This window comes from Carassius gibelio, chromosome A21, assembly GCF_023724105.1.
Source record: "Carassius gibelio isolate Cgi1373 ecotype wild population from Czech Republic chromosome A21, carGib1.2-hapl.c, whole genome shotgun sequence".
In the NCBI taxonomy this organism is placed as follows: Eukaryota; Metazoa; Chordata; class Actinopteri; order Cypriniformes; family Cyprinidae; genus Carassius; species Carassius gibelio.
The window spans coordinates 20,850,831-20,876,856 of NC_068391.1; the positions used below are offsets into that span (position 1 = coordinate 20,850,831).

The 26,026-nt window shown below is 36.7% G+C and overlaps 1 protein-coding gene across 1 annotated transcript in view; it reads right to left on the reverse strand.

The window, feature by feature from the left end:
* Positions 1–18: 18 nt before the first annotated feature.
* The window catches only part of stk32a (serine/threonine kinase 32A), a 53,424-nt gene continuing 27,416 nt past the window's right edge, over positions 19–26,026 (reverse strand). Inside the window, exons 6-13 of the mRNA XM_052537461.1 lie at positions 19,438–19,475; positions 9,284–9,373; positions 8,672–8,775; positions 8,382–8,498; positions 8,148–8,273; positions 7,304–7,432; positions 1,631–1,695; positions 19–731 (exon numbers count right to left, since the gene is read on the reverse strand). Of these exons, the coding sequence (XP_052393421.1) occupies positions 620–731; positions 1,631–1,695; positions 7,304–7,432; positions 8,148–8,273; positions 8,382–8,498; positions 8,672–8,775; positions 9,284–9,373; positions 19,438–19,475 (781 nt within the window). The 3' untranslated portion in view covers positions 19–619. The remainder of the gene's footprint in view (positions 732–1,630; positions 1,696–7,303; positions 7,433–8,147; positions 8,274–8,381; positions 8,499–8,671; positions 8,776–9,283; positions 9,374–19,437; positions 19,476–26,026) is intronic.

Here is a 26,026-nt window from a genome sequence, read left to right on the forward strand (position 1 = left end):
TGCAAACCTTAGTCAGACTTGTCAGATGATGCTATTAAATAATTTTATTACTGTTTGATCTTTACAGTGTGGTCAATATCTCAAGTCAGCAGCTCACAATCCAGCAATGAATCTCCAAAAAAGGCTAAAGAACCAGAAAGGCCAAATAATGCGCTCAGTGGCATGAATGACAGTCCTCTGCAGCTCCACAAGCTTCACATTTACATCGTTTGAACGAATCCTGTGAAATGAATATCTTTGCATTCTGTTCTCTGTGTTCGTATGTTAACAAGAGCAGCTTTATAAATCATGGTGAACGGCTGGAGTCTGATCACTTGCTGAACAAGACAACAGTAAATCTTCACGTGCCTCCAAGGGGATCTGGGAAATCAGAGAAATCCATTAAACTAGTAAGGCACACATTTCACAGCCAGGTGCATCATTCAGTTCTTTCTGTATGTGTGTGATTGTGTAGTCAGCATGTCACTGGTAAGCAGCGTACGCCGTCAGTTAATTCTGATGCTTCCTTCTCGAATCCGTGATGTTGCAGTCTCCCAGTATGGATTTTCTCATGCATTTGCTGGAGTCCATGGCTGCATCCGCCGTCAGCTTCGAGTGGAGGAGGAACGCTGTCCAGACGTTAACTTGATAAACAGTGCTGGACGTTGTTGTTGTGTCCATCTTGAATGGCTTTGTTCGTCTCTTCTGCACTGAGGTTGTTGGTCTCAGCGTCTGCTTTGGTTTTCCTCAACCTCCAAAACAGAGAAAGGGCAACAAATCTAGTCATGCAAAAGTTTCACTGCATCAAAATGTGCAGTTGTTACCTTCAGGCAAGGTTATTGGAGTTGAGGGATTAGTTCACTTCCAGAATAACAATGTCCTGATCATTTACTCACCTCCATGTCATACAAGATCTCTCTTTCTTCAGTCGCAAATTGTTTTTTGAGGAAAACATTCTCACATTTTTTTTTCTGCTGCATTGGAACTGCAGTTTGGAGCTTCAGCCCATCGGTCTCCAATGAAGTCCATTATATGGAGCAAAATCCTGGGATGTTTTCCTCAAAAACCGTAATTTCTTTGCGACATGAACATCTTGGATGACATGGGAATACTTGAAAAGCTACTTGAAAAAAAGTGTTAACTGAAATAAAATGAAAGAAAATTTTAAGTTGTACTTGGTATACGCTACTAAAGTAACTAATGAGCCCCTAAAAAACTGAAATTAAAATTTATATAAATATATAGACATAAAATTCTAATAAAAATCACAGAAACACTACAAAATTACTAAACGTTTCCTTAAAATTTAAATAAAAAGGGAAAATACAAAAATAAAAACTATTACAATTTTCATTAAATTCCTGCAATTAAATGCTTTGACAATCAGGTTGAAAATATGTTTAATATAAAACTGCAATTAAATTCCTGCAATTAAATGCTTTGACAATCAGGTTGAAAATATGTTTAATATAAAACTGCATTTTGAGTAAAGGTATAACTTTGCTAATAAATTAATAATTATAGTAGTAATAATAATAATAATAATAATAATTATAATTATAATAATAATAATAACATATATTTACTTTACATTGGAGACAGATGCATGAAACTGGACATGACCCTGTTCAATTGTCCTAATATGTCTTACTTTTCCCTGTTGAAGACGATGAAGTCTCTTTGGACACTCTCTAAGCGCAGCTGGAGTTGCCCATTCTGTGTAATCAAAAGAAAAGAATGAGGTAATGTTTCATATAAAATACTACTAAGTGAATGGCTTGTGAAATAAGCAGGGTCGTAACCAACATAAACACTGAAGGGGGACAAATTCCCCTCTAATAATGGAAAATGGACTTCATTCATTCATTCATTCATTCATTCATTCATTCATTCATTCTGTGGTGGTCTAACAGAGCTTGTCTGTTGAGATGGCCAATCAAATCTATGAAGGCGGGGTTTAACGATGAACCACCATAGATTCAAGTTCTTTCTTTATTCTCTTTAAATTCTTTGTTTAATTCATTTAAATTAAAGGATAGCTTTGGCCTCCCAAACCCAAACTTGGAGTGGTTTTTATATAAATAAAACCTTTATCGGTTATCCTTTATCACATCATTATCTACACAGCACAGCTGATTAGTCTCTGACTATGATGAGTTTGCTGTTCAACATTCAAATACTTGACCAGTGTGGCCATCTGTGGTGTGCTTTCAGATAGTATCTGAAATAGGAGTCAACCAATATGTGTTTTTCAGGGCTGATCCTGATACCGATTATTACAGATCAAGTAGACTAATAACCGATATTTTGAACCGATATATATACACTGCCATTTAAAAGTTTGGGATCAGTAAGACTTGTGATGTTTTTTAAAGAAGTATCTTTTGCTCAACAAAGCTGCATTTATTTAATCAAAATACAGAACAGCCCACCCTCCTCAGTAATCTTGTAAAATGTTATTACAATATAGAATAATGGTTTCTATTTTAATATCCTTTCATATAATTTATTTTTGCATTATTTTTTTTAGCATCATTACTCAAGCATGTGTGTGTGTCACATGATCTTTTAGGATTCTTTGATGAACAAAAAGTTAAAAGAACAGCATTTGTTAAAAAAAAAAAAATTGAAAAATTTGCTATAACTTCTTAACAAAAAATGCTATAACTTCTTAATAATTTAAAACATCCTTGCTGAATAATATTTTTAATGTATTTAAAAAAAAAAAAAAAAAAGAATTACAATTTTATGACCCCAAACTTTTTAACTGTAGTATAAATTGTTAGAAAATATTTATTTTTCATGAAAAAAGAATCACAGGTTCCAAAAAAAAAACAAAAAAAAAAACAGCACAACAGATTCCATTTTCTTGTATTTTGTTGAAAAAATGCAGCCTTTATGAGCAGAAGAAACTCCTGTAAAAACAACTGTGTAGTGTACTGTATGTAAAAATGAAAATGAATGTCAAAATTAAGAATTACAAGGGTTCTGACAAAAACTTTCTTTAAATGCTGTTAAATTTTTCTATCAGTAAACCGGATTTGAAGGTGACAATACAGATAACCATAAGAAAAAAACTTTATATCGGTGCCGATAATCAGTAAATCAGTAACCCCTAATCTGAAATCAACATCTAAGATAGGTGAGTGCTCTTTTACTCCACTTTTAAATGTAGCATCATGTGTAACAGTTTTATATCCGATGCAGGAGTGAATGACTAGACATATAAGCAGCATCATTAATGCAACTGTGTTTATACTGCTGCACCAGTAAGCGGTCTATAGTATGTATTTTGTTGTGAAGTATGCAAACTGTGCTACTGTTATGAGAACATGTTCATCATGTTCATCTGAACATGTTCATCTGAAATAATGCAGTATACATTTTTAACCTCAATGCCGAATTAATTTATTTATAAACATGAAAATAATTCCATAATACAGGGCCTTTAAATAACTGAAAATGTTGTAGTGTTTACACTTTACAACCAGTGAAATTAAATGAGGTTTTACAGTCAGGATAAACTGTTTGTTCTCAAATTTCTGACAAGTATAATGTTCATATTTACTTTAGAAATTGACATGAATTTCCCATGTCTAAGAATCACTTTTTTTTTTTATTCCCTCACTTGCCAGATTCCCAAGACCATGACCACTGACATTTATTTAAATTAAATAAATAAATTAACATAAGTGATCTGTCTTGAATTTTAACCTTTTCATTATGTTTTAAATCTTAGTTTGTTTTATTGACTCTCCATCTCTAAAAGGCACTATTGCATTTTTGTGGATTAATGCTTATTGGAGACGAGAACCGTTTAAAACGATTAAGTTCAATTTGGTGAACTGGTTCAAGAAGATCCGGTTACATCGAGTGACTCGTTCAAGAACCGGATATCCAGCTGCTTTGATTTGAACTCTCTCACAACAGACACGGAAGAGAAGACAATGCTGAATAAAGTCATAGTTTTTGCTATTTTTGGACCAAAATGTATTTTCGATGCTTCAAAATATTCTAACTGACCCTCTGATGTCACATGGACTACTTTGATGATGTTTTTCTTACCTTTCTGGACATGGACAGTAGACCGTACACACAGTTTCAATGGAGGGACTGAGAGCTCTCAGACTAAATCTAAAATATCTTAAACTGTGTTCTGAAGATAAATGGAGATCTCACGGGTTTGAAACGACATCAGGGTGAGTCATTAATGACATAATTTTCATTTTTGGGTGAACTAACCCTTTAAAGCAACTGAAGTGTGAATTTATGGAGCATGTTTATAGTCTTCTGAATTTTGTGTAGTTTTGTCAGGTCAGGGCAGTGTTATCAGTTTGACTGAAGCTTCCAGACGATGAGTTTGCCCTGCTGCACTAGCTGTCTTGCAGGTTTGTGGCTGACTACAGGTGCTACAGCAGCAGACTGTCAGAGAGAGTCCTGCAGGAGCAATCACACTGACAACACTTCATGATGATAAAGCAACCAGAAGTCAGTCATGCATCCCGCAGAGCTTTCTCTTTCATCAGCAGGTGTGCGGTACAGCTGTCTGAAAGCACACATTTCATGAACAATGTGTTTACAGGTCAATATGCAAGGTACGAAAGCATTCAGTGATTCCAGTGGATTTCACTGGACTTTTTTTTACTTCCAGCTCTGGTCACTGGAGGTACAAACTGCACTAACGCTTTCCTCTACACTGTTAGAAGAAGAAGAAGAAGAAGAAGAATGACACATTTTTGTATTTTATCAGCACACTTCTAAGGGGGCACACAATGGCTTACATCAATTAAAATAAGATTCTTAATTTAAACCCATCGTTCTTGGAAAACTGCATATGAAGAAATTTATAAAGCATGATTTCCAGACTGATTTGAAAACTGATGTGAATTTCAAGAATGAATGTGATTTTATTCTATTTTTGTCAGGCTCAGATATTGCTTTTTGTGAATTTCCTGTTGAAACTGTTTGAAACAAGTTGCATTGTGTAAAGCGTTATAAAATAAGTGTCTTGATTTAACTTGAATTTAATAAAAAGCAAAGTTCTAGATTACTCATTTTATATCAAATTGCACAGGTAATAAAAAAAAACTAACAAACATCATATGCAAACCTGCAATAATAAAGGCCGTAATTTCATTATTTAACAATGACTTAGACCAAACATGACCCTAAAAACCAAGTGGAAACAAAACTATGATTGTTCATCCAGAACTTTATCTAAGTGAATGGTTCCTGGTCAAAATAAGATACAATGTGGAGCAGATTTCAGCTGATAGTTGAAAGTCTGTTCAGAGAGAGACTGGCATGAATCAAGCATTACAGGGCCATAAATGTCTCCAATATAACACAAAATGTGTACTGCAAAGCAATACGACAGGAGCTGGAAGTGCTGCCTGTGTAAATGTGTGCAGTCGTGGCTTTGAGGCGTCAGCAGGTGTCAAGTGTTTGAAAGCCCCTCCATGCAACTACACCAGCGGTGCAGGGATTTCCTCGAGTTAGCATGACTGATGCTTAGCATGCTACAATCCAGCAGAGGCCTCCTACACAACACATCCAATAAAAGCTCTTTGAAATTCAGCCACAAGTTTCTGAACACTCAGTATGTCATGCTCCACAAAAGCAATGCATTGCTTTTCAATTTATATGCAAATATAAATGTTACTTTTTCAAATCCGTGATGCAAGTTCCTTTGTTTTCCCAGATACTCTCTGACGGCTCTCAGTTCTAGACTAAATTAGAACATGCATTTACTCATCTCACACAAAACAGATTCAGTATTCCTCAAAATCAATAAAATAAAAACAGTGAAATGCACACTCAGAATACGATGCAAACTTTCCATTTCAAAATCATGCATTTAGTTACTTTTATAGGGAGTAATGCAATATAATGCATCACTTTTAGAAGTAACTTTCCCCGACACCAGCTGTAAATATGTGACTTTCCTAATAATCAGTGCTGATGAGGATTGAAGCCCAGATTAAAGAAACGGAGGCCAGTGAGCTCCAGGAAGGGAGCCAGTCACTGTGGGATGCTTCTCTTTATTCTGTTCTCACAACAAGAGTTCAATTTTCCGCTGCATTTATCTGTGATTGGATCGAGCTCTTCTCTGCGTACATTACAAACTTGAGTGGGAGGAGAGAAGTGAGAGGCTTTAGGGACAGATGGAGTCAGTGGGAGGAAGTCTGAGAGAAACAGAGTCAGGAGCAGATACTGGACAGGGCAGGACTGGTCAGACGCTGTTATTGATCCCCACTGCTTCAGAAAATGTGCACGTACAACGCTAACTCCATCAAGGAAGAACTGTATAAACTTGTTAAATCATCCAAACCAAAAACATGTAGACCATCTAAGCTACTAAAAGAGGTGCTTCCATAGATCCCCTTCTGAATATCATTTATTCATACTCTAATAAAAAAAAAAAAAAAAAAAAAAACACAATTTGATCCTGGAGAATAAGTTAATAACAGACCGATCTCAAATCTTCCATCTATTGTCATGTATTTACAATTTTTTGTAACTACAAGATTTGTTATGATGTTAATTTAGTAAATGTAAAATATATTAACTTTAAATGCGATATTTAATTATACTCTACAGTGAATATTCTAATTAAGTACTTTATGTCTGCTTTAATATGTCAACACACATCAAAATAAGTGTACTTTACAACAAAAGATTTAAACGGAATGATTTAAAAGCTTTTAATTTGACATTAGTTTAAGTGCACTCTTTAAAAGTGCATTAAGAGATTAATGGAAGTGTCTCTCGAAGTAAACTCAAGTGCCTTTAGTTCATTCATATCATCTGCAAGTACAGTTTAAAAAAAAATAAGCTTTTGAGATTTGAGGCAAACTACAAGTGCACATTAAAAACAATTAAGCGCACTTCTTTCCTCACGTTTTTGTCTTGAAAATCTTGCATAGTTGTCTATTTAATTTTTACCACCACAGTTTCAGAGTGTGTATCATGAATCAAAAAACAACAAAACAAAACTGTATTAAAACAACAAAAGTTCAGCGAGGAATTAAATCACAGTGCAAAAAAATAACAAAATAAAATACAAAAAAAGCTAATGTTTCTAAAGGTCAATAATTCTGATCTCTCATTGCACAAATCCTTTAGAGAAGTGATTCATACAGACAAACAGAGAAGAGAGCCAATGCAGAAGAACTCAAGGGAAACATGTTCATGTAATAAACAGGACTTCAGTTGTTTCATGTCTTGTTGCATAACCACATGGCTGACAGTGTTAGCAATGTTTGTTTTTTTACAAAGACTGTGGTGTGACTGTGACGTTATGAAGTAATAAAAGAGCTGCTACCTGAGGAGATCCGTCAGAGCCACTCTCCCTCGTCTTCCTCGCCAGCCTCTTCTTCTTCTTATGCAGCGGTTTGGATTCCAGGATCATCTCCTCCAGCTCAAATGTGGGGTCGCAGTTTAGTCGACGCCTCTGTCATCACACAAACACTCATTTACATCACGCATGTCATCACATTAGTTATGCACAGATTGAAAAATATATTCGAGCAAGTGGCTTTAATAGTGCCAGGGCTACTCCGATCTCAGAACATTTTTACAGTGCATTTGAAACAGCATAAGTAATTCTTGTGGGTAATCTGAATAGAGAACAATTACCACAAGCAAACAGAAATGTGCAAAGATAACCTCAACAAAATGCTTCTAAAATGTGTTTTTGTAGTGTTTCATTGATGGACACTTCTCTTCCGAGATTCACGGCATGAAAACCTCTCATCACCATAAGATCAATCACCATAAATCTGCTCGAGGTTTGCAGAGTGTAACCTAAATTAAACCAGCCGCATCTGCAAACATGTTCTGGTTCTGTAACCCGAACATAGAGAAAACCATCAATATCTATGGTTGTGTAATTGTCTTTATTATAATGAACCCCTGACGTTTTGATATTTTTACAAAAATGAAAGTTCTGAACACAAAAGAAGATGTTTTCATGAATGTTGAGAACCAAACAATCATTTTTTCCAAAATACTATGGAAGTCAATGGCTACCAGTAACCAGGATTTTTCAGGACTTTTGTGTTCAACTGAAGGAAGAAACTCATACAGGTTTGGAAGCAGTTTAAATCCTTCATATCTGGAACGTCTGCAGGTGCATGTGTGTGTGTGTGTGTGTGTTATAAACTCACATTAGGGAGGAAGCCAGGTGGGGTTTGTTTGCTGAGCACAGCATCCCAGTTGACATCAGAGAGGTATTCCAGGTTCTGGAGCTCCGAGAGACTGGAAATCCTCTTCTGAGCATTGACACACAGCAGCTGACCACAGAAGCAGACACACTGCATGTTTCATACGGTACGAGATGTAACTGGGATTATCCAGTGAATAAAGCATGACTAGAGCACCATTTGTGTGATCAATGCTACCTTTGGTAAGAGTGATCTGATCCCTGTAGACCAGGCCGCAGGGTAACAGGGGTGCGCTATGTGGAAAGTGTGCAGGATCTCATTGGCTGGTGTGTTGGTGCGCATGATGTACGGCCTCTACGGAGGTCAAACCCACAGTCAATGAAACATCTATTTCTTCTTCAGTTTGATTCTCAGCAGTACTTGATGAGGCTAATAGCAGGGTTGGCGTATGTCTTACTGCATGTATGGCTCACGTCATTCTTGCACTAATACTGACCTCAGATCAGATGTTTGAGAGAGAGCCTCACCTGTCCACGGAGAAGCTCATACGCAGTGATCCCTAAAGACCACCAGTCCACTGCGAACGAGTAACCTGGGTGGGTTCCCTCGAACGACTGGAACAGCTCTGGAGCTGCAACAACATATGCTTTCATCATTATTATTCTCTAAAAGTACTGTTATTTGTACAGCCCACTTGTTTAAAAGAAATCAGCATGGAACACTGCTGAAAACAATGCTAATTCAATGCTAATTCAATGCTAATTCAATGCTACTTTCTGGTCTTTTTTCTATCTGTGGTTCCGTGTTGCTCTAAGCTCCTTATTCTCAGTCAGTAAATGATAGCATTATCATCTAGCTAAATGCATTATTAATTGAGTCAATGACATGCATATAATTTACACAAAAGCACACAGTAATACCAGTAAACTGCTGTGAAATTACTGGAAAGGACTTTACCGGTAAATACAAAAATACATTAAATTTTTTCCCCTTAAAACATGATTTGGTTCACTGACTTCTAATACAGTTGAATGACTTCTGTAAAATAGCTGTATAATAGTTAATGACAAGGTAAAATCACACAGATAAAGCTTAACTAGAAGCCTCTCAGTGTTATAGAGAAGTATGAAAGCTCTCACCCATGTACGGTTTTGTCCCCGCAATAGATGTGGCTTTTAAGTCTTCCTTCACAATAGCAGCAATGTTAAAATCTGTCAGGTGAGCATGACCTGCAAAGAAGAGATGCACGCTCAATAAAACCATATAATGTAGACAACTGTATTTAACATGAGGCTACAAGATATAAACACAAATATAAGCAAATAAAAAAGTCTTTTAGTTAAATGAAAGTGGTTACACTGAGATCGATGGTCTCATGCTCATTGCATCCCAATTTGCATACTGGCAAGCATTTGTTTTGCTGGTGATGGGAAAGTGCACGCTGCTGAAAGCATGGGACACGCTACTATATCATGAAATCAATGCCTCTTGATACCTGCAAGGTCTTTAATATCTGGAGAAAGCTATCTGTTAGCATGCCCATTCATCTCATTGGCATCTGCTCAGTTGGAGCAGGACTGGAAGTATGTGACCTTCATGATGTCATCTTGTTTGCATCTGATTTTCTTTTTTGAGGCAAGCACCTCAGCTCTGGAACTTACTCTGGAGCCGCAGGAAATGATGCACTGACAACACCGAACAATGTGCACAGTCCCGACCCTTTTATCTATCTGGAGTCATAAGCATAAATCATTTCCATGCTTTTAAGAGGCATCAAAACACAAAACAAGAAGTCAATGCCAATGCCACCTAAAGCAAGTACTATAACATAATGAAATCTTTTGGCAATGTTATAGCAGAGTTGCAGCATCTACCAAATGGGCTCATTTTTTAAGACTTGACACGATAGAAGAAGCATTTAGGTAAATTCATTATTTTATTTTAATGAAATGCATTGCCATCGGGTCAGTGTCACACCACTGTGATGCATTGTGCAAGACCCTAGAATTAAAGTCTTTAATACATGAAGAGAATACAGAAGAGATAACCAAGAGTTTAACAACGCCAACACAAACCAAGAACAGAACGAGCTGAGGGCTTAAACACACACAGGGAATAATCAACGTAACAGAGTAGATGTCTAACTCTATCAGAAACCATTATAACATACAATGATATGAGAACTCAGGCAATTATTAAGTGTATTCACATGCACTTTCTAAAATGTATTGTGCTCAATAAGTTGTCAACACGTGTGTGTGGTCATGTAAATGAGTTAAACCATTTTCCTTTGACAGCGTTAGTCCATAAATGGCTTAAAAATAAACTGATCAACATCACTAGGTTTTTACCAAAATCTAAGAATGTACCACTTAATGAGAGAAAAAGCTTTAATGTCGTTTCTAAAAAAAGGTTTACATTTCTACATCCTGGACCCAACTTTGATTCATATGTTGAAAAACTGTGGTGGCTAATTTGGCATCACATTACAAACAGTGCTCCTCCTTCTATTACGATACATTCAGTCCAAAACAGCAGCTTTGACTCACAGTATAAAGGTTGAAACATCACCTTCCAAAATCTATTCGAGCCTAATAAAACAGTTTGTTAGATTTGATTTGTGAGGCAGTTTCTCTACTCATTCCTGGTAATGACACTGAAGAAATAACAGTGACCGGAGCGCGAAAGCCAAAGTCAGCCGTTCACCTTGATGAAGATCTGCCATCGTCGCAGGGCACGAGGGAACCGGAGCAGATGCGACACACAGAAGGAAGGGGGTATACGGGGTTCAGTTTCTCTAAGTGTGTGCATATATGCCCCTAAAGCACAGACAGAGTAGATGCTGTGAATGTGTGCGGTGCTGATATGAATGTAAAACACCTTCATGCAGCAGCTGCATTGTTTACACGCCGACAATGGACATCGGTGATAAAGAGAAGATGAAAGAGTTTCCTGCAGAGAAACAATCTCATTTGTATTCATAGCAATTCCGCTGCGGTCTTTTGTTTTTAAAGGGGACATGAATTAAGAAGTCAAGTTAAAATGTTGTTTTGACATACCATTAGAGGTCACTGTGGTGCAAAAACATCCTGTGAGTTCTGATACCAAGACCAAGCTGCCAAAACAGTTCAAAGTTTTGGGAAAAGTTACTTTTAATAGTAATGCATTGCAATATTGTGTTACTCCCTTAAAAAAGTAACTTAATGTGTTACTTTTTATGGAAAGTAATGTATTCCGTTACTTTTGCGCTACTTTTTCTCATCTTTCCCTGCCAAACACTGAATTTTTGATTTTCTAGAATAAAAGTTTTTTTTTTTTTTTTTTTTTTTTTTTTTTTAAGTAGATGCTCTGTTCCTTATTTTTGATGCATTGCATGTTAGGATGCAAAAATATTATAAATGATATAACAAAATATTCTGGAGGCCATGAAATTTTGGTGAAAATCATACAAAATAATCTTTTCAAAAACGATGGCGAGGAAAGAGTTGATATAAAAAGTTATATTTTTGGCAAAAGTAAATGCCCTTACACACCAGACTGAAGTACATGTAAATTTACATCTGTACAGTAGAGGGCGCAGCTCAAGCAAACCTTTCAGCTGTGCCGCCATTCAGGATCACATGAAGAAAAAGTTCAACACTCTTCAGATTTATATATATATATATATATATATATATATATATATATATATATATATATATATATATATATTATTTATAAAATGGGATTAAATACATGAACGATATTTGTATTATTTAACATATTTAATTATTGCAGGTTTTTTCATATTCTGAATTTGACTGTTCTAGTACACCCTCAAAACAAAATTAAGACATTGTAAAAGAACATAATAGGACCCCTTTAATAGTGATAAATGGACCTTAAAGGTGCTGTAGAGTACAAATATAACTTTTATAAGGTGTTTGAACACAGTTGTGTTGCTGCAGTGTGTGAAAACAACCAGCCTACAATGGTAAAAATCCACTCAGTCATTGTTTTATAATCCCAATAATTCATAAGCAGTCTCTCTACACAAGCAGTTCCAGACTATGACGTCACGGTCGGTGAAAGCCCCGCCCATTTGTGATGCTCTCTGCTCTATTAGCACACGCACAGCTCTGAGTGAGAGGCAGCGGTCCATCATTACTGTTCTCTTGCTGCAGCCGCTGGAGACACAATGTCAGTGCCACAGAGCCATTAAAAGTGCCATGTGTTGGGATGCACCAACGAACAAACAGTAGGAGTCTCCACAGACCGCTGAGGACACAGTGGTTAACTTTCATTTTTGAAGGAAATGTTCCAGAAAAAAAAGGAAAAATCCTATTCTTTCTGCTAATATTTTACACTGGACTGCCTCACAAATATGGTGGCCAATCGTGCCATTTTCGCAGGATATGTCCTGGCCAAGATTTCTATACTGCCTAAAATATCCATGGCTTTGGTTTCCTATTTTCATACTTAATGACGGTAATGATCATTTGACCAATAACATGCAGACATTGTATGTAATGGGCCAATCGTGGTGCGTTAGACGGTGGGATCTACAGAGAACGGTCAAAGCGATGCAAATATGTGTACATTTTATTGTTGGAGTGCCAACTCACAAATGAGGGTTAGTAGTGCAGCTGGAGTTGTGCAAAGATTGCATCTAAAAGAGGGATCAATACCAACGCTTCGTGCTCAAACGTCCAAACTCCAGACAAAGTAAGCATCACGCATCATGTTTTGTTTTCTAAAAGAGCTTCTTGGCTGTCTGTAAGGCTAATGTTGCTAAAGCTACCATTGTCTTTGCCTGTTTCACTAATGCTGCCTTCACGCGCTACCAGAATGATCGTAAATATGAATGTGGTAGTTAAAAATTGCATTTGGAAGCAATGTGAGGATCAGTAACATGGTCACCACCAGTTAAACTATAACACACAGTATGCCTGCGAGCATGAGCTATTGAAGCTCTGCAATCGTCTGGAAAGGGAGGGGGGAACACCAGTTCATTTTCATTTAAAGGAGACAAACACAAAAAAAACTGCACGTTTTGCCTCATACCCTAAAAGTGGCAGTTTCAACAAGCTATTACCAGAGCTGGACTAGTTACCAGAAGGTCGCTGGTTTGAGTCTCGGTGCTGGCAGGAGTTGTAGGTGGAGGGAGTGAATGAACAATGCTCTCTTCCTCCTTCAATACTCATGGCTAGTGTCCCTGAGCAAGGCACTGAACACCCAGTTGCTCCCCGGGCGCTGGATCTATAGCTGCCCACTGCTCCGGGTGTGTGTTCATGGTGTGTGTGTGTGTGTGTGTGTACTCGTGTGCTCACTGCTCCGGGTGTGTGTCCACGGTGTGTGTGTGTGCTCACTGCTCCGGGTGTGTGTTCATGGTGTGTTCACTTCTCACTGCTGTGTGTGTGCATTTGGATGGATTAAATGCAGAGCACCAATTCTGAATATGGGTCACCATACTTGGCAAATGTCATGACTTTCACTTTCATCTAAAGTGTGTGTCACAGTCAGCAGCTGGTATGCCCTTGATAGCCACCAGAGGGCACTATTCTGAACTATTGATTATTTACATTGGACTCCAACTCCCATAACACTTTGCCTGAACTATTAAGTCTCATTTCCTTCAGCTGTGTGTGATTTACCATTTAGCTCAGCTGAGTATATACAGTATACTGGGATGACTGAGCTTTGGGTTGCAGAAGAATTGCTCTGCGTTTTCTGGTTTCACCTTGTAATGCTTTTTTTGCTTTTGTTTCATGTGTGTCACGACTGTGGATTACTTTATTAAATGCTGCACTTGATCTTCCATAGAGTTTGCGAGCGTTTCATGACTTTTTTTTTTTTTTTTTACTTTTAAACAGAACATTATTGTGACCTCTCCCCAGTTTTATTTACAGATATCAGCTTCTGGTTGAACAAGCGCAGGTCTCAAGACACACTTCTTTAACTTTCTCTCACGTGTGAGAATGCAGAGTGTTTTTCTGTGCGTCTGAGTGCTCTTGGTTCCTGCAGAAGGGACAATGGAGGTAATGTACCTCTTGTTCCTCAGGGAATAAAACCCTAACTGTCCAGCGAGCTGTGGAGAACACCTCCTCTAAACGTGAGGCCTGCAGTAGTCAGCACTTTCAAGACACCCTCCAGGGGTTAAAAACAGCACTGTCAGACTTTCAGTCAAAAGCAAATGGATGTTTTGGCATGGGCTTCATCAGCACTTAAAGGGACAGTTTTCTAGAAATAAAAATACTGTAATTTACTAACCCTCAGGTAATTACAAACCTGTGTCTTTTTTTGGCGGTGGGTTAGTATGCTACAAGGTAGTCAGATGGTAATATCTTGGTATTTTAGCAATATATCAAATCATTACATGATTCTCCTAAGGCAATGCAACTTCAAATTGGCCAAGTTCTCGTTAAAGTCAAATCAATGTGCAAAAAAGATGATATTACTATGGTACCATGTCCAAAAATTACAGTATTATCAGTATATTGATGTAGTTTTTAATACTGCCAGTGTACTTTAAGATCCTGAGGTTATTTCGCATATCAATACACAAACAAGATGTACAAGCGTTTTTATCAATCATTTTCATCTTTTTGCATCATTAGGTAACCAAATAACTCCATATTTCACAAAGATACCACATCCACAAACTCACTGAAGCATATACAGTAAATACAGCTTATAGGAGACATCGCTCCAGTATGGTGTGTATATGTAGTCTTTTGCAGCACAAGCATAAATATATTCTGCCATGGGATAGCAGTAAAAACTAAATATGTGTGCATTGCAAAGACAAAAGCTGAAAAGTTGATTAAAGTTGTATATGCTCATCCTAACAGAGGATACAGTCTAGGAAATCACATTATTGTGTTAAAGAACTGATTAGATATTTCAAAAGGCTTTCAAACTCAATGCATTGTTTGTTTTATTTCAATGATATTGAATTTAAGCCAATCGTTGGCCTGCAGTCCACAGCAATCCATTCAGTCGAGTTTGTAAATCTCTTCTATCTGCACTATTTTTAATTGTTGGTTCATGTACACAAGTATATACACTAAGGTAATGTATTAAATTTACAGACTTAAATCAACCCACAGAAACAAAATACTCACTGAATATTGGATTAACTCAGAACGAGTGTGAAATGGAAAGGCATTATATGGGTCATAAAAGTCTGTCAAAGCCATAAGAAGTGTTTAGTGCTGTCTGGTGAAAAAAAAATTCACAATCTGTATCTGAATCAACTGCTCTGAGACCACAGACATTAATCTCTACAGACAGAAGCAACCTAGATCAAAATAGAAAACCCCTCTGATGTTCTCGAGCACAGGAACAGATGTCCACCTGAGGCACATTAAAGGACAAATATGGTACGCTCTTAATAATCAAGCCTCCAAGACAGGCTTATCACAGCAATGTCATAGAATAACCACAGATTCCAGAGAGAACCTGTCAGTTCTTACCCTCTGGGCCTCTTCACTTTTGGGTCAAACTTGGTACTTTCATAGGCAAGAGTGACAGAAGCCTTCAAATGTATGGATATATAAAGTCACCAAGACACCATCTGATGACGCTACTTTTTTTTTTTTTTTTTTTTTTTTTAAATGTTTCATTTTTTCAGTCAAAAGTGACCGAAGAGGCCCAGAGTGTTTTTTCTTAGTGTAAATGTAAACAACTATTTTCCACTATATAGAAACTTTTGTGGATTGGAAAGTTTACATTTACATTTATTCATTTAGCAGACGCTTTTATCCAAAGCGACTTATGGATGAAGACAGTGGAAGCAATCAAAAACAACAAAAAGAGCAATGATATATAAGTGCTATAACAAGTCTCAGTTAGGTTAACACAGTACACGTAGCATGGGATTTTAAATAATATAATAAATAAAAAGGAAACAGATAGAATAAAAATAAAAAATAAAAGAATAGAGCAAGCTAGTTAGAGGTCTTTACACATACACACACACACACACACACACATATATACAATTGCATAATACATGAAAAGAAAATAGAATACAAACAGATTAGAAAGGTAGTTAGATTTTTTAAAGAATAGAATTAGAATAGTGAGTGTTAAAGTTAGAGGTAAAATAAAGATGGAAGAGATGTGTTTTAAGTCGATTCTTGAAGATGGCTAAGGACTCAGCTGCTCGGATTGAGTTGGGGAGGTCATTCCACCAGAAGGGAACATTAAATTTAAAAGTCAGTAAAAGTGACTTTGTGCTTCTTTGGGATGGCACAATCAAGCGACGTTCACTTGCAGAACGCAAGCTTCTAGAGGGCACATAAGTCTGAAGTAACGAATTTATGTAAATGGGGGCAGAGCCAGTGGTAGTTTTGTAGGCAAACATCAATGCCTTGAATTTTATGCGAGCAGCTATTGGAAGCCAGTGCAAATTGATAAACAGAGGTGTGACGTGTATTCCTTTTGGCTCATTAAAAATTACTTTTGCGTCCACGCTCTGAATTAATTGTAAAGGTTTGATAGAATTGTCTGGAAGACCTGCCAAGAGGGCATTGCAATAGTCCAGCCTGGACAGAACAAGAGCTTGAACAAGGAGTTGTGCAGCATGATCCGAAAGAAAGGGCTTGATCTTCTTGATGTTGAATAAAGCAAATCTGCAGGATCAGACAGTTTTAGCAATGTGGTCTGAGAAAGTCAGCTGATCATCAATCATAACTCCAAGGCTTCTAGCTGTTTTTGAAGGAGTTATGGTTGATGTGCCTAACTTGATGGTGAAATTGTGATGAAACGATGGGTTTGCTGGAATCACAAGCAGTTATGTCTTGGCAAGGTTGAGTTGAAGGTGATGGTCCATCGTCCAGCAAGAAATGTTCTTATGCACAAGCTGAGATGCGAATAGCTACCGTCGGATCATCAGGATGGAATGAGAGGTAGAGTTGAGTGTCATCAGCATAGCAGTGGTATGAAAAGCCATGTTTCTGAATGACAGAACCTATTGATGCCATGTAGACAGAGAAGAGAAGTGGTCCAAGAACTGAGCCCTGAGGCACCCCAGTAGTAAGATGTTGAGTCTTGGACACCTCACCTCTCCAAGATACTTTGAAGGACCTATCTGATAGGTAAGACTCAAACCATTGAAGTGTGGTTCCTGAGATGCCATTTGCCAGGAGGGTTGATAGGAGGATCTGGTGGTTAACCGTGTCAAAAGCAGCGGTCAGATCAAGCAGGATAAGTACTGAAGATTTGGATTCTGCTCTTGCCAGTCTCAGAGCTTCAACAACTGAGAGCAAGGCCGTCTCAGCTGAATGTCCACTTCTGAAGCCAGATTGGTTGCTGTCAAGGAGATTGTTGTGTGTGAGAAATGTAGAGACTTGTTTGAACACAGCTCGTTCAAGTGATTTTGCAATAAAAGGAAGAAGGGAAACTGGTCTGTAGTTCTCTAAAAGAGATGGGTTGAGGTTGGGTTTCTTAAGTAATGGAGTTATACGTGCCTGTCTAAATGCTGAGGGAAAAACACCAGTGTGGAGGGAAGTGTTGATGATGTGAGTGAGTGCAGGTACAACTGCAGGAGAAATGGCTTAAAGGAGATTAGATGGAATAGGATCAAGTGGGCAAGTTGTAGGGTGATTAGAAAGGATGAGTTTTGAGACTTCTGCCTCAGAGAGTGAAGAGAAGGATGTAAATGAGTCTATGTTTGCTGGTGATATGAGCTTGACTGATTGTGGTGTGGAAAATTGTGCACTAATGTGTTTAATTTTATTAATAAAAAACATTGCAAAGTCGTCAGCTATATATATATATATATATATATATATATATATATATATATATATATATATATATATATATATATATTAGGGGTGTAACAATACGCGTATTCGTATTGAACCGTTCGGTACGACGCTTTCGGTTCGGTACGCGGTACGCATTATGTATACCGAACGGTTCGTTGGAGTAATTAATTATATTTGGAAAAAAAAAAAAAACAGAGAGAGATAGAAATATAATGATATGCATTCAACAAGGTAGCCCAATAACCCAAACAACGTAACAGGCAACGCCCCTGACACTCCCGAAGAAGAAAAAAACACCAACTTATATGTTTATGTTAGGCTACTCAGCAGGCGCTCGCTCACTCAGTACGCGCTGAAGGCTCGTTGCAAAATAGCCAATGCGTTTAACAGACTAGAAATGAGAAGATCCCCCAATAACCAACAGGTCTGGTGTTTGGGTGCACTTTGGATTCCCTTTAAGCTATAATGGTGATGGCAAGAGAGTGGTGGATAAAAAAACAACGGTATGTCGCATCTGCAACATGACAGGGTACACCAGCGGGATTACAAAAAAAAAAAAAAAAAAAAAAAAACACCAGCGGGAAAATCTGGGATATATGCGTCAGTACTATCTGGGAAAAGACGAAAAAAAGGAGAAACATGCACGCAGCAAACTATCCCTGCAGCATTTAGACACTATAGCTTACAGGGAATCCAACCCAAACACCAGACCTGTTGGTTATTTTAGGATCTTATATTTCTGGTCTGTTAAATGCATTAGACATTTTGCAACGAGCCTTCAGCGCGTGCTGAGTGAGCGAGCGCCTTAGGGGCCGTTCACATATCGCTCCTAAAAACGCGTGGAAAACGCTAAGCACGTCTTTCTCCTCCTTTCCAAAGCGCTCGGGCAGAAGCGCTCATGAGGCGTCTGTCTTTGCTAAGCAACAATGACGTGCTCTCTCCATGAGACGCGGAAATTTCAGCGAAGGATAAATGGATTTGCAGCTCTAAAAATCGCTTGCAGTAGCTCTGCTACTAAATTTATTTCAAAATTGCAATCCATATACAACTATGATCAGCTGTTCCTTCATCTTGGCTGAGCTCTCAACCTTGTTACGGGAAAGGATGAAGCTGATTGGTTGGTTCTTGTCACATGACCCGCGGTGCGCTTGCGGCATTCTGAAAAGTTGAGATGTTTTTACATTTTGCTGTATCTAAAACGTATCGAACCGAACCGAACCGAACCGTGACATCAGTGTATCGTATCGAACCGAACCGTGAATTTTGTGAACCGTTACACCCCTAATATATATATATATATATATATATAGCTATAAACTTTAACAGTTTACATGTAAAAATTATGCAGTTTGCTTTTACTCCCTAGTTAGTCAAACCTTATGTGAAGCATCTGCAATGAATGACCTTCAATTCCTTTCTGTCACCTGTGCTATCACTCAAGAGAAAGTCATACTGAGCAATAGTAATAGTCATGCTTATCCTAACAAGAAGCACTAACAGCAGAAGTGATGGTGATTTATAGCATCTTTAGGACTTACCGTGCTCATCCAGCAGAATGTTGTCTGGCTTAATGTCTCTGTGAACACATAAATAAAGTTCAGTTAGGACAAGCGTTCTGTGGACACTTCAGCTCATCTGGATATAGCAGAAAACCAGTAAAGCATCACATTAATGTGTCAGCTGTAAAATCAAGAGACGCTGGTGCCAAAAAGAGCAGCGTCATTGAAAATCTGTGGTGAGGAAGATCCTGAAAAGGAGTCATGTACAATTACAGATAACGGTCACAGCGTGCTTTGAGGTATGGAAACTAGTTTTCATCACTACATGAAAATAAAAAAGATAATTGCAACTTTTTATCTCACAGTTCTGACCTTTTTCTCAAAATTGTACATCTATATCCCGCAGTTCTGATTGTTATTTTTTTAACACTCTAAATAACCGTTAACTGAAAAAAAAAAAAAAAAATCTAGCCTATTGCAGTCAATATGAAAATATGAATGAAAACATGGACTTGCAAAAGTCTGTTTACCAGTACTATATTATTTAGGCTATATACACTAAGGAACCAGCAAAGTAACACTTTTGCATTAAGTACACTGTTAAGGGTGAGTCAATACTTTAGATTCATTGACAGCACATTAATGTTACTGAAAAACAGTATTGAGATACTAAATAACTTCACTAAATCTAGTTTCAGTAAGCTATGGCTACTCTTCATGTGAAGGTGCATTTAGATGCATTACACAGACTGTTTAATGCAGCTCAGAGATGTCATGAATGCATTTACACTGCAGTTACGTTATGATATTAACTTTTTAAATATAAAATAGGATGAATATAGAACTATGATACTTTAAATATGAAACTAAAACCAACAAGTCACAGTCTTAAAGAGTGAGTCATTGATTCACTCATTCAATTGATTTGTTCAAAGAAGCTATTTCATCCAGGAATGAAGCAAGTGACTTTTACTATTACTCTTACTGTTTCTGCCATAAAAAAGAAAGTAGTACACTGGTATATAGTTTTGCAATTTAACCACTGTCTTTATGAATCATTGAATCACTCAATTCATTCAAAAATGCTGAATCATTCAGGAATGAAACACAAAACAGTAAAACCGTTCATCCTGACAGAATCATCCCTTGATGTTAACATGGACATTACATGACCTACTAGATTAGACAGCTAGAAAGTTCACTAGATTTTGAAACAGAGCTGGCTAAGAGATAACAAGCCCAAAAGATGCTTCTCCCCATTTCTTTTACACTAAATTGCAATCCACAATCCAATTAACATCAACTTTGCATAACAAAGCAAGGAGATGCTGTTGACAATTCAGAAGTGTTCTCCACAAACAGGTGAGCCCAGGTGAGAAAGGTCAAGTGATTTCAGTTTTAATGAGCTGACATTTGAGCCGTGCTGCATATCAGCAGCACACATTATACACAAAGATGCTGATCGTCATGGCAGCTGCTGGATGGTTTCCTGGGCAACAGGTGTCAAGGCAACCTGCCTCCAGCCAGTTATATCTGCCTTTCATTCGATGGGCTGTTAGTGGAAATTACTTTGTTATTTATTATGTAAATGAGCCTGTTTACAGTTTTACTGTGCAAACGATAAAAAAAAAAAGCCAAGCTGGAGGAATAATCCAAAAATAGACCTGATTATGGGTGTGTGTGTGTGCGGGGGGAGGGGTATTTTACGGTATATGCTTATTTTCCTCTATTCTTTAACTGTGCTGTAATTTGTTGTAATGACAAAATAACTCTTGAATGTATTCGGTCACACTTTATTTTAAGGTCCAATTCTCACAATTAAATATTAACTATGACTTTTGCTTATATAAAATGCATACAAAAAGTATATACAAAATTTAAAATACAGAAACAATATATTTATTTATTACAAAATATATGTAGATACACAAATATTGATTCAAAGATTGATTCTATGGACTGTGATGATGCATTTCCAAAGTTTTTAATTGCAAATCTGCACTGTAAATACATAAATAAATAAAATAAATGCAGTGATCATTTTCTGCCAGGACATTATCCAGTAATTTTGCAGACATTTCCTTTAACCCCTAAACACAATGTGATGAAGGTCAAAATTAAAATTACAGATAAAATTTTTTTTTAATTTACAGTGTAGCTTGAAAGTTTTAAATGCATATTTTTATTTTAAAAAAAGAGGCAATATAGTCTTTTCTCACTACTGTTACATGGAATTATTTTTTATTTTAATAATATGGGCTGAAAATTATTGGGGTTTTTCTTCCTGGAACCCAGCAGTTGCACTCTGTGGCTCACTAGAAGAAAGTTATAAAAGTAATCAAAATGTTAATTTCAGTCTGTTCCTCTACAGCCCCCTTCCTCAAATCTTGAGGTCCAATGCCCTGCAGAGTTTAGCTCCAACCCTGATTAAAGTCACCTGTCTGCCATTTTCGAATGATCCCAAAGACATTGATTGACACTGATTAGCATGCTCAGGTGTGTTTGATTAGGGTTAGCGCTAAACTCTGCAGGAAAGTGGATCTCGAGGTCCAGATTTGAGGATCCCTGCTCTACAGGATTTCTGCGAGACGTGTGTGTCGCGTTCTTTTACGTTCTGCCCGGAAACAAAGATACTATAGCGGCAAACCCCCTTGCGAAAGAAGAAAGCCGCCGTGTTAACAACTTTGACGACGAGCACTTATCTGCATCAACTAAACGCTGGATTTTCAAAAGTGTGTGAAATATTTAAAGTTCACAATCTTTAGAATCTGTAGTTCTTGAAAAGTGCTCTCTGTTAAATATCTCACTTTAGAAGTGGACTTTGAGCTTTGTAACTAAGCAGATCTTTTTTAAGCTCAAACAGCAACATGACACACTAACTAAAGTTTAAAGCATCAAAGGACGGCTTCAAGTGTACACTGAGTGGCTGCCAAAATGAGGCGTACAATATGAGAAATCGCTTTGAGTTCAGTGACTGGATGACAGTAATACTCATCACTTGTCAATTATATCTAAAACATCTTGGAGTCGATTCACCTGTTTGTAAAGTGACTTGGGAAGTCAGAGTGAGTTCTTCCTGCACACCTCCACACCTGACCTTTCTCAGAGCTCAAAGGCAGTGTTATCTGACCACCCAAACCCATCCACAGCCTTTTCTTTCGCTTGACTGCTCCAACAACCTATTAGCAGGATCTAATGGCCTCATTACATCACATATCATGATGAGGGCTGTAAGTGAGCCGGGCTCCTGGTCACCGGATCTCTGCTGAGATACTCATCAACAGAAGGACAGCTGGGGTCCGACACACAAGCCCTTCAATAAACCCTTTGTGAATGTTTGTTAGTGGTGCTTGATGAAGGGAGACGGATGGTTTTCAGCTTTACTGGGCTAAGCTGGACATGCTTGCTTGTTTTGTCCAATAAAAAAACTTTATGATTAGAATGTCCAACCAATACTAGCCATAGCAATAACCAGTTTTCATTGCATATTGGCTGGTTTATTAGTACTCATAAAGCACTTTGTTTTATTGTGCATGAGCATATTTTAGATCCCTTAAAATATCTTAAAGTTAAAAGTTTTACATAGATTAAAGTGCAAAATAACTTTAAAGACCAATAGGTATCACTTTACAATAAGACCTCATTAGTTAACCTTAGTTAATGCATTAACATTCACAATGAGCAATAGTTACATTTGCTACAGAAGTTATTAATCTTTGTTAAAAAGTACAAGTCTTAGTTCATGTGAGCTCATTAAATAATACAGCTGCAACTTTCGATTTTAACAACATGTTATATATTGGAATATCTAAGATTAATGAATGTTCAGAAGAATTCATTAATGAATTAACTAATGTTAACTAATTAAGCCCTAATGTAAAGTGTGAACGAACAATAAAGAATCAAAACACTTTCAAACAATATTTAGGGCATGTTGTAGTCCAGATTAAAATGAAAAAAAAGTTTGAAAATAAATAGCCTGTTAGATCTAAATATCTAAGTATTTGGCGATGTGATGAACAACACAGCAAATACACAAATCTGAATTGCTATTTAAATACATTTTAGAAAGTAGCACAGCTGCTTTATTTATGGGGTTTCCAGGGAAAGGACATTTTCTGCAGTTTAGCACCATCTGCTGTCAGAGAGTGAATGTGCTTTCATTCAGCGCGTAGAATCACATAGAGTCTTTCAAGCAGCATACAGCGTGTTGTGCATTTTGACCGGTTGATGAGGAAAATATTCTTAAAATGCATCTCAAATTCAGAATAATTTTTAATATATAATTATTCACTGTATTTAGAAGTGCCCACGATAACAATATCATGCATATTCATTACTGTGATATATCGCATTACCGAACACCAGCACATGTCTAATTAATAGTGACAACTGGATCTTAAAATAATGAGTTGAATTAAAATAACGTTGCCTATGCGGCACTCATGACAGGAATATTTGTGGAAAACAGATGAAAATTAATCAAAACATTTATTGGAGTGTTTCTCTCACACCAATATCAATAATTTTTGGCATGCTTTTGCCATAGTGGGGTTATTTTCCTTGGCAGATGAAAAAAGAAGAGGAAGAAAAGAAAATCGCTGTTAAAATTCAGTGATGAATTTTCATTCAGTATTTATTCATCAATGCTCATTTAACTGATTTTTGTTTAACTCTATAAGCAGTTGTTTTTCTTGCTCACATACACATAGGTTGTTTTACAGTGTCACAGTTTTGCATTTTTTACGGACCTGATCTTACAACCTCTGCCATCTTTTTGTTCTTTATTATAAAAGGGGCAATGCAAATGAATTGATATGAGCACTTGGTCATTTTTAAAAATGTGCCAGATTTGACCATACAGGCTAATTTTCATCTGCAGTCCCAGGCAGGTGGATAACACAAAGTACATAAGCCTATAATTAGCATAATTAGTGATGGCATGACCATATGGTGCATTGAACATTAAAGAATCATGTAAAAGCTAATTCCAGTAAACATAAACTGAAGCATATTGACATTAACACAACACAGTTACATCAAAACATGTATCTGCTCATGTTTTGAGTTATGACGAATTATGATTTTGATTAATGAACTCATTATGTGGAGGTGGGGCCATAAAATGAAAAAAGAAATTACACAGTAAAATATAAGCAAATATAATCATGTTTTCTCAATTTAAAATATATATTTTTTTTTATGATGTTATAAAAAAGACTTCTTATCTAATGTTTTCAAAGCCTGCTTACAGAGTCTTTCTTCTGATGTAATCTGAAGAAGCCAAAGTTCAACTTTATTCAGTAGTTTGTCTAGTAACAATATATTTAATTCTAGAAGATTTTACATAGAGTAATTTTACACGAAATCTTGTAGTTCAATGGAACCTGACCCTAATATAATAATAATGTAATATCCTCAATTATATATATATATATATAAAGTTTTACTTTTCCAGGTACATCCTGTTAATTAATATTATGCAGTACTTAATTATGTAGTTACACTGTAACAAGGGTATACATTAAAATAAAGCATAACCAAGACTTATTTTTAAGCATCACAGAACAACTGTGCAACCCAAAAATAGCTTTGTGTGATGAACAGACTGAAATCCAGTTTATTTCTACCCTCAGATGAAGCCCTGAAATTATATTCAAGTTTAAATGAATAAATGTATACAAACAGGAATTAATGAATGAATAAATGAATGCAACATTAAATGTCATTGACACTGAGCTGACATTTAAGAATAAAATTTGAGAAGATTCTAAATTAATAATAATGTACATTTTTGTTGGTCAAAAACAACTTTGGAAGAATATTGCACACAAATTACATGGATTATTGTTATGGTACTTAAATGTTTTTTTAATATATATTTTGTTTTATAATAAAATAACAGCAGCCACATGTGAAGCGATATAATGTCTTTAAATATTTGGAGAACTCCATCAGCAAACAGAGACTAAAAATTAAGCTGAATGCAGAGATGAAACTCGACTAGATATCAGCTGCAGCTGTTGCATATCCTGAGATCAAAATGCGATGTGACGTATTCATACAAACGCATTCACATAAATAGAGAACAAAACAAATGGCTCTAAGGTGGCAAGGGCACATCAACCCAAGATTCATCTGCAGGCGTCAGACCGAGCTGATTCAAGCTGACAGATGAGGCTCTCCAAAGTCAACATCCGTTACCAAACAGTTCAAGTAAATAACACTGGAAAAACTATTTAATAAGTAACACCTTAATTTCACACCGGTCATGCATCTCAATGTAGCTTTTCAGTTAGCATTTTGGGTATCAGACAAGTGCGTTATACGCAGAAAGTATTATTATTATGATACACTCACATTTTTGAAGTGAGTTTTGAGGATTAATGCTGCGTTTATTTATTTTTGTAATCCCATTAGTATTTTGGTATTGATGTCACTAGTCTAAAATAGCAAAAACTTTGCTTTCCAAGTTCATTTTTAATAGAAAACATGAGACGAAGGACCTATTAAATTGTTTAAAATGGGAAAACTATATAGAAATATAGCAAAGCGCATAGAAATATCTTAAATGTATTAAACAGGCATGTAAATAATGATGACTAAATGTCCTTGTGCGCTTGATTTA